The 15,306-nt window shown below is 36.1% G+C and overlaps 1 protein-coding gene across 1 annotated transcript; it reads left to right on the top strand.

Moving 5' to 3' along the window:
- The first annotated feature begins 12,380 nt into the window (after positions 1-12,380).
- Positions 12,381-14,327, top strand: LOC113719700 (uncharacterized). Its single transcript, XM_027244985.2, has 2 exons — positions 12,381-12,522; positions 13,949-14,327. Exons 1-2 carry the CDS (start codon positions 12,520-12,522, stop codon positions 14,150-14,152), a joined length of 207 nt encoding a protein of 68 aa, XP_027100786.1. The 5' UTR covers positions 12,381-12,519; the 3' UTR covers positions 14,153-14,327.
- Positions 14,328-15,306: the final 979 nt, after the last annotated feature.

The raw sequence follows: 15,306 nt of genomic DNA, 5'->3' as shown, positions 1-15,306 counted from the left end.
TTATGAATGTGTTTGTGCCTTAAAAATGTTACAATGTCACTGACAAGGAGACATAAATTTGTTTTAGAGGTTGAACTTATGACCAAAGGCCTCCAATTGACAGTGGTAAATCTTAGCTTAACATTTTGAAAATGATGCGGTATAAAGTAACGTGAACAACAGTGAAAAAAAAAAAAAATGGTATTCGAAATAAAGAGTAGGGGTAGATTAAATGATGCAGGGGGTTTTGTCACGGAGTGATTAGGGCATCACTACGCCTGATCTCTTTACTTCCTTTGTGTGAGGTCCAGTGGGGCCCTTTTGACAGTGACGCCCCGCGTCAGCATCTGCACCGGTTCTCTGGCGGGCGCCAATGGCAATGTCCGACGTGTAATATCCATAATGGCTTTTACTTTGCAACGCGTCACTGTTGAAGTGGTAGAAAGGTTCGGAAGCATCTGTCTGCCACGTGGCGATATTTGGACAGTCTTAGCCAAGCTAAGCTTTCCATAACTTCTACTACTAGTATTGTTAATGCCCAAAAAGCGTCTGTTGCTTACCATATTCTCAATGACTAGTTCGAGAATCAAGGCTCCAAATGGCATGCCTCAGCCAGTCAGCCTCACCAAATCAAACACTCCAAACCTCAGAGAAGCTTGTTGGTTAATCTATAACTTTTTTCGATTTGGGATTTTAGCTAGTAAAGTTTTATAGCTGGTGTGTGATCTAAACATGATGAAAGCCCTTGCTTATTTCCTTTTTATCCAAAGTGTATGGGATTACAAGCAGTTGAAAATTATGAACTAACCCAAAAAAGAAAAAGTAATTTTGGTTTAGTGATTAAAATTAAGACTTCAAAAAATAGAAACTCCAGTTTAGTAGTCGAAGAGGTTTTGATCTAATAACTGAAATTGGAAATATTAAGAATTAAAGGTTGTGGATTCGATTCTTCTCTTTATTTATGTTTTCACTTCTTGAATTTACGGAGAAAAGAAAAACAATAATGATAACTTGAAAGGAAAAGTAACTCAAAAAAATGTACGGATACACAAAGATTAAAAATCGCCCTCCTAAACTCGACAGCTTGGGGACAGGAAGGGCCTGTGGAGGGGAGGGGGGAAAAAAATAAGGAACCATCAACCTCCTTATCGGATTCCGAACTGCCAATGTTTAGCTTGTCAATACTCAATAAACCTCCTTATAGTATGTTTTGTTAGCGGGTCACCGAGGCAGAGATCATGAATGGTAAGTAATTTCGCTGTCTTATAAAAAAAAATAAAAATAAATGAATGGTAAGTAGTAATTAAGTACATCATTTCATCGGAACTTGGACTGGTCGGAGTCATTAAGGACCCTTATCACTGTCATTTGTTCTTAGTATCGTTGCGTACGGCTACACGGTTCTGTATTCAATCACTTCCATCAAAGTACAAAGCGCACATATCTGATGCTTCTCCTTAATTGCCTTTTCGTTCTGATTCTTCCCATATCAACTCTCCATGTATGAACGTTTACTCTCTCTCAAGGTGTCTTTGAACGAACATAGCTACGTGGCTTTCACACCTGCAAAAGCAATCGTAGACTTGAAACAAGATTAATGCAGCAGCTAGCTTGTTAGATATCCACTTTGAAAATAATAGTAAACCAAATTTAGATTAAGTTAGCTCTGGGAGAAGTTAAGCGATATGAGTCGGGAGATATAAAAACATGAACAATCTAAACTGTAACATGATGATCTTCAGGCTTGTTAAAAAAAACACACAAAAAGTTTTTTTCTTCCAAAAGTAGCTTGCTACAGCTTCTAACCTCGTTGGCCCTTAAAAATTACTGCGGTTGCTTCTTTATTAATTAGCCAGTATAAGTAGATAGCGAGTTACTGTACTTAATTGGTGGTCACACAACAGTCTATAGGAAGTCTAATAAAACTTGGCCCGACAAGCGAGGCTACAAGGTCTTGCCGTCTCTCTCACCGCTGGGGATCAACTAGTTTTCCCCTCTCTGGATCCAGGAAATTTAAGAGTATCACAATACAACATATAGTATATTAATAGGGAACAAAAAAGAAACATTTTCATACGCGTCTAATTCCGATACCATTCATTATAGATTTTTTTGTAGAATTGGGTGAAAGTAGTTTACCTAATCACCATTAGTCTCACTTCTTCTTCTGCATTAATTTTTTTTTTTTTTTTTATTTTAATGCAAGACACTTCACAACTTAGACATAGCCTGCACAAATTTAAAAAATAGTAGAATAGGATTTAAGAAATTGGAAAGAGGAGCGGAAGGGAAATCTCTCACTCTCTCTCTTTCTCTCTCTTTATAGTAGAGGAGGGGCAACATTTAAAAAGTAAAGAGAGAAAATAAAGATTAGAACTTAAAAAGTCGTGAAATCTCAACCTCATTAATCACTAAATCAAGTTTTCCTTCTTGATAATAATAGAATATTTAAACTCACAGTAGTATCTTGCTAGCTAATAAAGCCAAGGGTTTGGCATCTAACTTTTTTTGATTTTACTAATGAATATATTTGCCAATATCGTTGTTACTTGTTTTCGAAATTCTTTTTTTTTTTTTTTTTTTTTTTTTATAGTGAAAGCAATACTGCAGAACCAGCAGTATAATTAATTGTCATCATCACAACCATGCATGATCGTAATAAATGGCAGCTGTTGCGTCCAACCCTTTCCACGAATAAAAGCTGACTAGGTGCACGCTGATTGCAGTTTTTGAAATTAATAATGAACTAATTACATCAATTTAGAAGGTTAAAGAAAGACTGACAGGAATATATTTATAAAAAAAAAAAAAAAAAAAAAAAAAGAGAAAGAAGAAGAAAGGTCAAATATGTTAATTAAGGGAGTTCCTTGTCACCAGGTGATCAGTTCTGCTACCTAAAGTTGAGGAAAAAAACAAACTGCAAAAAATAATCATATTAACACACCGACTTGACCAAGCAATGCATGGAAACTGTTCCTAACTCAGAATTTCCCCTACTTTATTCCCGTTTGCTTGTACTACTTGTGTATTGTGTATGTCTGTTAAACTTCTGACCAAATAAGTTTATGCGCAGCCGCATCTTTAATTAATATTTTAGTGAAAACGTGAAAAGGATTTACGTTTTGTCAAAAGTACCTCACCTCAAGAGAAGAATTGGAATTTTCATCCCCTTCACAGATGGCCACCACCACGCAGCATACATAGCAGTTGCGCAACGCAAAATTAATTTATTGTTTATAAACTTAATTTGTGAAATAGACAGAATTTTTACATGCAAAATTATTTGTTTCTTTGCCCTTGGGCTTGCTTGGTGCACAAGAAAAGCCGTAGGGTTCTGTTCGAACCAAATTTCCCATTTCATAAACCAAAAAGCTTTTAGTTTTAAATACGATACCCAGCTTCAATTATTACACGTGCATTGTTTTGTGCTTCACAACTTGCTTGCTTGCATTCATATACTATCCAAGATTAAAGAAAGAAACTCCAAAGGGCGAAAGCTTATAAGGTCACTCTAAATTTGCGTTTGACTCAATCTATTTAACTATTCTTGTGCTGTACTGTATCTTTAAGTATTTTCAAAGTACATCTTCATATATAGGAAATTCAACTCACGTCAATAAACAACAAAAATCACAGCAACATGATAATGGGCTTTCTACTTGATAATTCTATGACCTCAAACCAATTGGTCTAAACACGAAAAAGAAAAAGTGATCAGGCTCACCAAAAATCTCAAAATTATGGAAGTTTTGCGACTTACATGCTTTTTTTTTTCCCCGGTAAAATTATATCACAATCCCCAAAACCAATCCTCCCCGCCGGCGGCCCGGAAAAAGAAAAGAAAAGAAAGGAAAAGAAAAAAAGGACTTTCTTGCGTTACATCGTGGAGTTGCTGAAATTCAAAAAAGCGGAGGCCGTCTAAGCTGTCCAGAAACAAATAGTGCCGACATCGAAGTTGAAGGTTCGTAAAATGTCATTAGAAAGCTCGACAATTATTCAATCCAAGGAAACTCCCTTTATTCTTTTCGTTTGCAGTATATATATACAAGGAACTCTCAAAAGTCATTTGTCTAAAGACAGCAGGCATTTCTTAAATTAATTTATCCAACTGCGCCAGCAATTTATGACTTTTTACGTACGTTGTTAAGTCCTCAATAAGCTCTTTTTTTTTTTTTTTCTTTTATCGTTTTCCTTGTCTGTTGTGAACATTTTATTTTACCCTCCACGATTTGACCATCACCTAGCTAATGCCTAATAGCTGAGCTCCCTCCCAAAAAGTAACCTAGGGAAATGGAAAAGAAAAGTCGAAGAAGAAGAAGAAAGAAATTACTACTATTTACTGCTACGTACGCAATCTCTCAAAAACTCTTATGAGTATGTATAAACAAGCGTTTGCTTTATCACGGGTCAGAACCAGCAACAGCAAGAAAGACAACTAACTAGTAATGATTAATATATATATATATATATATGTATGTATTCCAGTGACAACATGACTACGAATGAGCAAGCAATGCATGAAGCTGAACTGCGAAACGCATTTAATTAAATTAGGTTATTCAATTCCCACTAATATTATACTGCCACCGCAATTAAGGAAAGAGTGAATGCGGCGACGTTGCGCCCAACACAATGCAGAGAAGGCGCTAGCTAGCTTACATGATCAAGGTGATCTAGAAGAAGGTGGGTTCAAAGAAAAAGAAAGATGCACGGAAAAAAGAAAAAGAAGAGGGCTGGATTAATTAAGAGCTCAAAGTACAATCAAACGTCTATAGTAATTATTATATACTTATTCAGCTTCTTCGGCTGCTTACCAAATTAAAGAGATGTTTAATGTCAAAGCTTTTTGTCCGATTGATACATACGCTCTTTGTTTGTTCAGTTCTCATCTTGCAAGCCATGTCAAGATGCTGGCTGCCGCCGAAGGCATCAGTTATGTCGCAACAAACATCACTTAATAGGGACTTTGTCCCTTTGGATGTAGACCCCAAAATTTTTACAATCCCTTAAGGATATAGCGTAATGTACATTATTGAATTGCTCGAGTTAATGGGGATATTTTCGCCCCCTTAGAAAACATCTTTCATGGTGGGCCAAACAACCCATTAAACCATTGGGATGGCGATTCATACACGCGATTGATGGTGGGAACTCGCCAAACCTTATTCTTGTCTTTTCTTTTCTTTTCTTTTTAATTTTTTTAAAAAAAAAAGAGACCTAACCACTGAAAAATATGCATGCCTAATAATAGGACGATGGAGTTTTAGGGATTTATTTTATTTATATGGTTTAAAACCAGACCGACTTCTAGGAGAAAAGAAAAAACAAAGTATAGATCGCTACCAGTTTCATGAAAAAACAAAGTATAGCTCGCTACCAGTTTCATGAAAAAAGAAAGTAGCTCGTTACCACATACATGGCGACTGAACAAAGCATGTAAGCAAAGCATAAGCCAGATGTTGAGAACGCAAAAGTCAAAAACGCTGCCAACTTCTCACAGTCTGTGAATGGAAATTCAAATCTTGTAGTATAATAATAATAACTACGTTCCAGCCAATCATGATCATTGGATCAGGAGAGCCCGGCATGGGGTTACGGTAAAAGATAGTCACCAATTAACGTTCCTGACCTTTTTGTCGATGCGATCAGAACAAAATGAGGGATTTCTATACTCTATTAATTTTTTAAAAAAAAAAGATGTGTATGGACACTTGCAAGCTAGCTAGAGTTACGTAAGAAGGCCAACTAGTTTTCTAATCTTTGATTCTTAATTATTAAGAGTTTAATTGGCCGTTTAATCAGCACCCTCATTTTGGGATGAATTTTTAAAAAAAAAAAAAAAAAAACTACTAGTATAGTACTAGTACTGAAAGAGAAACACATATGATTACCATTAGCAGCAGGCAGGCAGGCTTAAAACATCCAATGGGCAGGCACCAGCTGACCACCACCAACCAATTCATCAAGTCATAAATGGGACCGGCGCATTTAGTAGCTAATGCTACAATAACAAAATAGGAGTATTATTTTGAAGTCACTGCAAGCACGTAATTAATTGTTATTAAACATGTTTTTTTTTTTTTTCCTTCAATGTATGTGAAAGCAAGTGCTATATAATTTTGCAAGTCTGCAATCATTTGAGTCCTTAATGTCGGGCATTCTTTAGTCCCACAAACAACTATGCAGCATACACACTCATTTTCAAAATTTAATGTCGAACCATCTTTCTTACATCGAAATTAAGTAACACGCGGCAATATTTCGTCGGAAGCACAGACGACAAGCGTCCTCTCCAGTTGTTGCTGTCCCCTCATCATTCATCAGCCCCCCCCCCCCCCCACTTTTTTTTTTTTGGGTAAAAAGAGAGAGAGAGAGAGGGCTTGCTTCAATTGCATAAGATAGTTCACATACCTTCAAAATTTAAATTTGCAATTATGACTGGTTATGAATTGGGAAGGAGTTACATTAGAAAAGAATTACGTCAATTTGAACTTGTAATAAAATTTTATATAATATTTATATAACATATTCTAATGTAATCTAAGAAGAGTAAGAATTTAATAGACGGAGAATATCATCAAAGGAAATCATTTGAAAGTGACGGTCACAATAAAGGTAAGTGACAAGTATATGATGAAAGGTCAAGAATTCACATCCACTAAAACTGACCAACAGTCCAAGAGGGAGGGGGCTGTTGGCTAATAAAATTTTCTTAATTGATGGGGGACGAATTAAAGGCTGCATGAGCATCAAGTTTGTCCACTCCACACAGCGGGATAAATGGAGAAAAAAATGATTGAAGGGGGGGGGAGGGGGAGGGGAGATGTTGGGGGAGCTGATACAGTCGTCGAACTCTAGCGTCGTGTTGTAAGACTTGCTAATTTATTGGTACTACTTTTTTGTTTTTTTTTTTGCAAGAAAAGGTCGATGCATAGATTAGATCCCACCAGAATGGCACGTCAACAAAGCATTAATGTCATAAAAAAGGGACGAGCTCAAATACTCGGTGCCTGTAATCAGATGATTGAAAGTCGGAGTACGTGGCATCCATGCGCAATAAATATTAATGTAGTAAAAAGAAAAAAAAAACTTTTTCTTTTCAAGTTTCAACACTCAGAAATCAGGTGAAGAGTACTGCTGGCTGTGAAAGGATGGATTATGGGCATAATAGGCAATGGGCATTGGTGATTGGGAGGGTTAAGCACTTCCAGCAGCAAAGGGTTTGATTCCCCACTTGTAAATGATGAACGGGCCGGGCCGATCACTCATCCATCCATCAAATACAACTTTATTGAAAATGGTTGCGACCTCATGGGGTCCTCCAACCCTTGCAGGTCACAATCCGCATGCCAAGCAAATTGTTACTATCTTCAGAAGCAACGTTTTCAATTGTGAATATCGTGTCGAGCAAAATTTTTAATTCCGCAATGCAAGTGGTTAGCACAATTTTCTTTTTTTTTGGTTGCCTGCCACGGTATCCAGGACACAATTTTCTTTTTTTTTTTGGTTGCCTGCCACAATTTTCTTTAATATATATATATATACATAGTTATTCTTTTACTGTATTAATTTACTGCTATTTGTCGGACGTGCACCAAGACAATACATTAAAGACCTAAGTAAGGAACAAGCTTTGAAGGTTTGAAACCTAGATACTACGAGGAGAAGCTATCCCAGGAAGAAAAAAAAAAAAAAAAGCTAATAGCATTAATTCAGCTTTGTACATGTGTTTTGGAGATTTTACACATAATTTTCAAAAACTCTCAAATCAAACCCTTCCATTCATAATGCAAGTAACAATACACAAAATATCGTCATTATCATTATTGAGGGGTGATGCCAGTTGTCATCATTGGAGAAAAAAAAAAAAAAAAAAGAAGATTTGGGCTTATATGGGCGCATATGGTTTGTACAAATTGCATCCATAGTGTGTAAAATTTTACTAGTTCTAGCTGAATTGGTAACTTTAGAGTACAAAATCTCTAAACTAAACGTATGAAATATAAATTAAGGGCGTTGTGTGAAATCAGTCCATACAACATATTTTCAATAGGAATTTGGGCACAAACTAACAACCGTTTGTGTTAAATTTGTCTACCTCCACAAGATATACATCTATTTTTTCAAGATATAATTCATTTTGATCCGCGGGTAAAATATAAAACAAATTTTTATGAATTTTACGCATGACATTAAAAATGATGCACATGCAGTGGTTTAAAACTCACCCTTTTTTTTGGCCAATCATAACCATAAATCATTCACGTACGGACGGTCATTTTCCAATAGCTAAACAACTCCGTGCTGTTGCCTTGGTGCCCACCGTCACATGGTATATTCGTCAAGAAACCATGCACAGTCAAGTAATCTGAAGTTCAATTTAGGCTCCCTCATCGTCAAAAGGGCGGAAAAAGGGATAATTTGAGACCCCATGAGTACCATATCAACGAATTGCGTGTGATTTTCATTCTGATTTTTCTTTTTGTTTGTGTGTGTGTGGGGGGGGGGGGGGGTCTTTGGGGCTTTCTTTGATTAGAAGAAAAGTTATGTGGGGAAGTGAAGTGAAATAAAGTAAAAAAAAAAAAAGGAAAATTACTTTCCAATGTATTTTTCTTTGGTAAGAAAAATCTTAAGAGAAAATCGGGAGTTAGTGACAGTTAATGAAAATATTGTGAGTAACTAACAATTTTTTTCCAAAATATTGCAGATTTTGTGAGACACAAAATGCAATAAAGTGAAGAAAAGTGCAGGAAAATTTGCTAACTTTCCTGTGAAACAACGAAAAAATAACTCACTTTCTTACACTTTTCATTGAAATAAATACTACATTAGTACTCTAGGAATTGGAGGTCTTGGATTCAAATCCCTTATCTTCTCTCGGTTCTAAAGTTCCACTCCTTTCCGGCTAGAAAATTAATATATATAATACTACATCAGCTGTTTTTGGGAGTGTTTTTGAAAAATTTTGCTTTAACAGAGTTTTTAGATTATATTTTGAGATATTTTCAAAAAATATTTTGAAATATTTAAATGTAGAAGAGTTTCTAGAATATATATTGAGATATGTTTTAAAATTTTTTAAAAATTTAAACTAATTTTTAGATTACCTTTTAGAGTACTTTTTAAAAATTTTATTATATTTAAAAAAATTAATTTTTGAAAAACACCCCATCCAAACGGAGCTGCGGCGGGAGCTTGAAGCTTGAACTAATAAGAGTCCTATTGTTTCTTTTGGTATTTTGTCTTGTACAAATCCCGAGTCTCCTAACCGATTGAGGGGTGACAGCCTGACAGGGGCTTAGTCTCTCACCAATAAGATCAGGCCAATTACTTTAATGGGCCAATTCTCATTTTCTAGGGCCAGTGAGAAATTGAAACCTCCCAGCTCTTATAAGTTGTAACCCAGGCCCAAGTTTGTAAATTTGACTTGGAGTAGAATGGTCAATAGCCGAAACGGCGTGAAGCGCCAGCACATTTATGACTTTGAACTGTTCAATTTTTATTGGTTTTGTTCTCTTAACAGGGGTGAGCAACTAAAACTGGGAAATGGATCTTCTAGGAAATTGACCTGTATCTTAGAACCAAATACTACTACTGGTTAAAAGGGCAAAAGAGTTGACCAGTTTGTTATCCCCGCCGACGGTCGGACCGATTACTGACCGCAACAGGGAACGGATTAACATTGGGCAAATGTAACAACTGTCGTCTCACTCGGACCATATAACTTGCATGAACCTTATCACAACTTGGACTGCAAACGAGCCGAGTCGAGTTTTAAACTTATCAAACCAAACTCGACTTAATAATAGGTAGGCTAGAGCTCGACGAGCCAAGAAAATTGAGTTCGACTTTGATTCAACCAAGGAAAAACCAGACTCGAGTTCGAGTCGACAAGACTCGCGAGTTGTAACTCGATTTCTGACTCGCAAGCAGCTCGAATTGTCAGCTCGTAACGTAGCTCGAATTTCTAATTTGTGAGCAGCTCGTTAGCTCGAGTTTCTAGAAATTAATCTAATAAAACAACAAATAATTATATTTTTTAAATAAATAATAAATATTAGAAATATATATGTATTTTTACTATAAAAATAATAAATATATATCTATATATATATACTCGAGCTCACGAGCAACGAGTTTAATATTTTGATATCGAGTTCGATATTGATCGAATTCAAGTCGAGTTTTGATTCAAACTGCTCGCGAGCGATTCGATTCATTTGCAATTCTAATCACAACCGAATGCACCCGTCAACCTAGATGACCCCCCCTTTTGTTTTGGAGGTTTCAAAAATTTCGAACCAAGGAATTCTTTAGACATTTTAAAAAATGACGCACCACTATGAAGTAACTCTAATGTTACCCCAATAAAAAAAATGAAAATCTGATGTTATCATACACATTGGAAAAAGAGATGGGTTCGATGGTTCAAAAAGCTGGTATGAAAGAGAAATCCGAATTCAATCTATCTCACTTACACTAAAAAAAATGGAAAAAAAAAATCGTCTTTACCTTGCTATTATTTGTTCCTAAATATTACGGACAAATGTACTCATAATCACTCATCAGTTGCTAGTAACCTCATGTTTTTGTAGGAGGAGTTACCATATACAGTTTAAACCTTGTAAAAAAAAAAAGTTATTTTTTTGTACTCAGAATTGATGCGGCTAATTACCAAAACAAACCAACTAGTAATTTATTTTAAACAAAATGTATCCGTAGATCCCTTCATCCATTAAGAAGAGTTCAACATGAAGAAGAATAGATAAAACAGAAAGTCATATCATGGTTAAGCATTTTAATGATAAATAAATAAATATATATATATATCATGTGTAGGTAATGAGAAAATAGATAAATCATCAATTTATGCAACAAGTGAACAAACATGAAAAAGTGAACCATATTTCGACAAACAAAAAAAAGAAAAAGAAAAAGTGAACCATATTTTATTCCTCTTGTTGCAAGCCGCAGAGGTAGAGTTACCCATTTTAAAAAGGGTTAATCACATTTTATCCCCTTAAAGAATACCCCATTTCTCAGTTTACCCCCTAACCTTTAATTTTGCTCACTTAACCCCCTTTAGGACAAAATTGCCCTTGTATTACTTTGACTTTTTATTTACCTTGTTTTCCTTTCTTTTGTTTCTTTTTCTCTTTCTTCTTTATTTAATTTTTCCTCTTTCCCACAAAAAATTTCACCTTAATGATTGAAATTAAAAAAGAGGAATTGCAAAGATCTATTTTCTTCTTAAATGATTAAAAAAATATTCAAATCACTTTCCTAAAATACAATTTTTTTAGCCTTTCAATTCTTTTAATTTTGGATTTTCCTCTTTCCTTTCTAGTTTCTCATTTTATTTTCAAGAAAATATCACAAGATGAAATTGTTTTCCTTTCTTTTATTTCTTTTTCTCTTTCTTCTCTCTTTCATCCTTCCCAATAGAAATTTCATTTCAACGAAAATTTTTGTTTTGAGTTTATAATTGCATATTTCTGGGTGAAGGTTTAAAAGACATCAAAAACTAATTTTGATTTTTTGTATGATGCCACGTGTCACAAATTTCAATTGATGATTATTAATCAGGTCACAATTTCATCTTAAGATATTTTCTTGAGAATAAAATAAGAAACTATAAAGGAAAGAGGAAAATCCAAAATTAAAAGAATTGAAAGGCTAAAAAAATTATATTTTAGGAAAGTGATTTGAATTTTTTTTTAATCATTTAAGGAGAAGATAGATCTCTGCAATTCCTCTTTTTTAATTTCAATCATTAAGGTAAAGATTTTTGTGGGAAAGAGGAAGAATTAAATAAAGAAGAAAGAGAAAAAGAAATAAAAGAAAGGAAAACAAAGTAAATGAAAAGTCAAAATAATGCAAGGGCAATTTTGTCCTAAAGGGGATTAAATGAGCAAAATTAAAGGTTAGGGGGTAAACTGAGAAATGGGGTATCTTTTAAGGGGATAAAATGTGATTAACCCTTTTAAAAAAGGAGAAGAAAAAAGTTCAAAAGGAGAAGAGCAAAATTAAAATATAAAAAGTGTGAGTTGGGCTGGGCACCGTTATACTTATTTTTTGTTTTGGCATCGCGAGTTAGTGCGACTGTAGCTCAACAACTCCGTATTGGGTGTATTATCACATATTTTATCAGTTTCCTAAAATCATTTTGTTTTATACGTTATTCTTATTTCAGATAAATTCTAATCCACTATCTGATTAAGATTTTTTCCCTTTCCTTCTACGTCACCCGCCATAGCTGACGGAGAACATGACCACCAATAACAGATTGCCACGGGCGTAGGAATACGTGTCTGACCCAGTTGCCACTGTGACCGTGACGCGTCCGTGGTGACCTCTATCCTCTCAAATCCCGTCGCTCCTCTGAGAAGTATGTTCACATTTATTTATAAATAGCGAATGAATTAGTGGCCAGCTGATATTTAATCATTTGATCGCCGGAGAACAGATCACCCGAGAAATCTCCGGCGCTTTATCTCATTTCAATTGTTCTTAGCAGTTTGACCCCCCCCCCCTGCAACAATGGTGAGGCTTTAATTTCTTTCGCTCGTGTGCTGTTTTAACTTCGCCAATAACAGCTTTTTTTTTTTTGTATTATTATTATCATCAGTAAATTTATTGCAAGAAATTGTGCGTACATCTTGTGTTTTTTGATTGTTTAATGCATCTTTGTCTGTTTCTGTTGAGTAATTTCTGGGGAAAAACGGTTGAGAAAATGAATCAATGTAGATTTCTAATTCTTGCATACTTTGCCTGCTCTAAGGGTCAGATCTAAATAATTGAAAGGATCTTATGAATGATTCTTTCTGTAAAGCATTCATGAATCCTCCTCTTTTTTTTTCATGGAGGGGGGGAGGGGGGATGCGATCCAGGTTTTAGATTTAGTCACCCCGTCCCCGTCCCTTTTTCTGAGTGGGGTGAGGGTGTTTAAGGGGGGGGGGGAATAAAAAGCCATATTCTTTGGTTATCTTTACAAATTGCTTGCGGAATTAGGAACTTTTAGCTGACTCAATTGACTTTGTGATAGAAAGGATAAATCTTTTTCTCTTCACAGTCTTCTTTTGCGAGTCGAGGAGGATCCAGATTCAATTTTTAATCGTTTTTGTTTTATTTATGAAATTGACTGAACCATTGGGAAAATTCCTTTACTAATCAAGCGCTAAAGGTATTGATTCTGCCATTCCACTAGGGAATGGGGTACTCAGTGAGTTGACCCTATGATTTTTAGACTAGTTTAAATAATGAAAATAAAATATCTTGGGCATCCTGGGGAGGTGTGGAAACTTAACTAGAACAGGATTGACAGAAGCTGGAAATTTAGGCAAACAGGGTGAATTTGGTGATGGATTTACGTCAAAAGGAAGTTATGACATCCGGGCCAATTTTGTGAGGCAGGTATAGATGCTAACATAGCAGTTTTATCTGTTCGTGTTTCGTCTTAGGTGATCAGGCATTCTCTTGCCAAAATGGGTCAAGTAGGGATTCGAGGATTTTACTGTCAGTGGATCTCTCAAGGGATTGGCATGTGTGGCACTATAGTATAGCATACACATTAGATGGTAGAGAACGAAATCACGCTGGTTTGACACTATACATCTTGATGCAGTGTCGTTAGATTGGTTTAGGGCTGTTGGCTTTTGCTTACTTCCACATATTTGAAACTGTTAGCTTTCTAGCATTGAGCTGGTTATTATCATCTACAGTTGCACTATCCTGACTTTGTGGTCCAATATTCTGCATGTGTTAAGGAAGGATTCCCATGTGTTGAGGGATTCAACAAAGCTATGCTTTGAATTTTAGGAGTGGTCTTGTAAATGTGGGTCTGTATTATTGGTGGATCTTGATGCTAATTCCCACGTCTTGTGGGTTGCTAGATTTTATTGTTTGCCTCAATTGAGAAACAGGTATTAACAGTACGAGGCATGGTAACTATAGAATAATTTTTTTGCAGACTACATCAAGGCGTCTTGCTGATAGGAAGGTGGAGAAGTTCGAGAAGAACATCACCAGACGGGGAGCAGTTCCTGAAACTAGTACAAAGAAGGGAAGCAACTACCCTGTCGGCCCTATCTTGCTTGGTTTCTTCGTTTTTGTGGTCATTGGATCATCTATATTCCAGATAATTAGGACAGCAACAAGTGGAGGAATGGCTTAACCGTCCAGTGGTCAATTGACCAAATACCGGCTGCCAGTTGTAGTGTTTTTTTTTGCCTGTTAGCAGGCAAATGTAGAAATTAAAGTGAATCGTAACTAGATAAAACTTTGTTTGTGTTTAAAGGACTGATGGAACACACAGTTTTTCTTATATAGCTGAACCTTTTCTCATTCAATCGATGTTGTGCTTTTTTGCCTGTTGAGTCAAATATGGGTCGTTTTTTCTAGTTTCATTTCGTTTCTCATTCATTTGACTCCTGTTGTTCTGACCGATCATTGTCTTCCTGGTTTGACAAAGATCCGGATGAAACAAGACGAGATGGGCTTTCCTTGTTGGCTTGTATTTGTGTCATAAAAAGCTATTAAATTTGTTTGATGGGAAAAAATCGACTTTCCCATGAAGAAAGATTTTGGCAAACTAATGTATATTTCTTTAGTAGTGTGGACATCAGCCTGCATTTGATGTCCTCGCTACCGGAGGCAAGACAACTAAATCTAGGTTAGCGGGATAAGGAGCCCACAAGCCTGATCCTGTCCTACTCTTCATCAAAACTGCTAGTTCTGTTCTTTGCGTTGGCGACGGCGTGGTTCCGTCTTGCTCGGAAAAGAATGCCACCAAGTGTAGGATCACAATTTGTAAACAGAAAAAAGGCTTGAACAAATCCCCCTAACCTATACGCAACATAGCCAAAACTGAGCTGGTCCCTCGGTGTGACCATGTCCACCTCGTTGAACCAAAGGCGGCTGAACGAGTTATTTAGTGTTGCATGTTCCCTTACGACGATTGCTCCCTCTGGCACGTCTGCAATAGGTTACGTAAATAGATTAAAACATGGTGTAACCTTATGAAAATTTACACAATCAGTTAAAAATTCTGCAAAGCTTCTTTGACGTGCTCTTGGAAAAGATTTTGATGCATCTAGGATCATGTTACAGAGCCAAGGATGATAATCACGTCAGACACACAACTCATGCTACTGCCTACTACAAAACGCCTTACAACGTATTCTATATCAGATGTTAGTATGCTGCAGCTACGTTTACATTTCTTGACAATGAACAATCCTTCCTCCTCTCAATTCTATTCCGTGCACCATAAACAGGTCTGAAGAGGTCGTTTTTGTCCTGCTGGAGTGAGTCATCCGAGCTAGAGAA

This window comes from Coffea arabica, chromosome 11e, assembly GCF_036785885.1.
Source record: "Coffea arabica cultivar ET-39 chromosome 11e, Coffea Arabica ET-39 HiFi, whole genome shotgun sequence".
NCBI classification, from domain to species: domain Eukaryota; kingdom Viridiplantae; phylum Streptophyta; class Magnoliopsida; order Gentianales; family Rubiaceae; genus Coffea; species Coffea arabica.
Note: the sequence above shows the minus strand (reverse complement) of the source record. Positions and strands in the feature narration are given on the sequence as shown.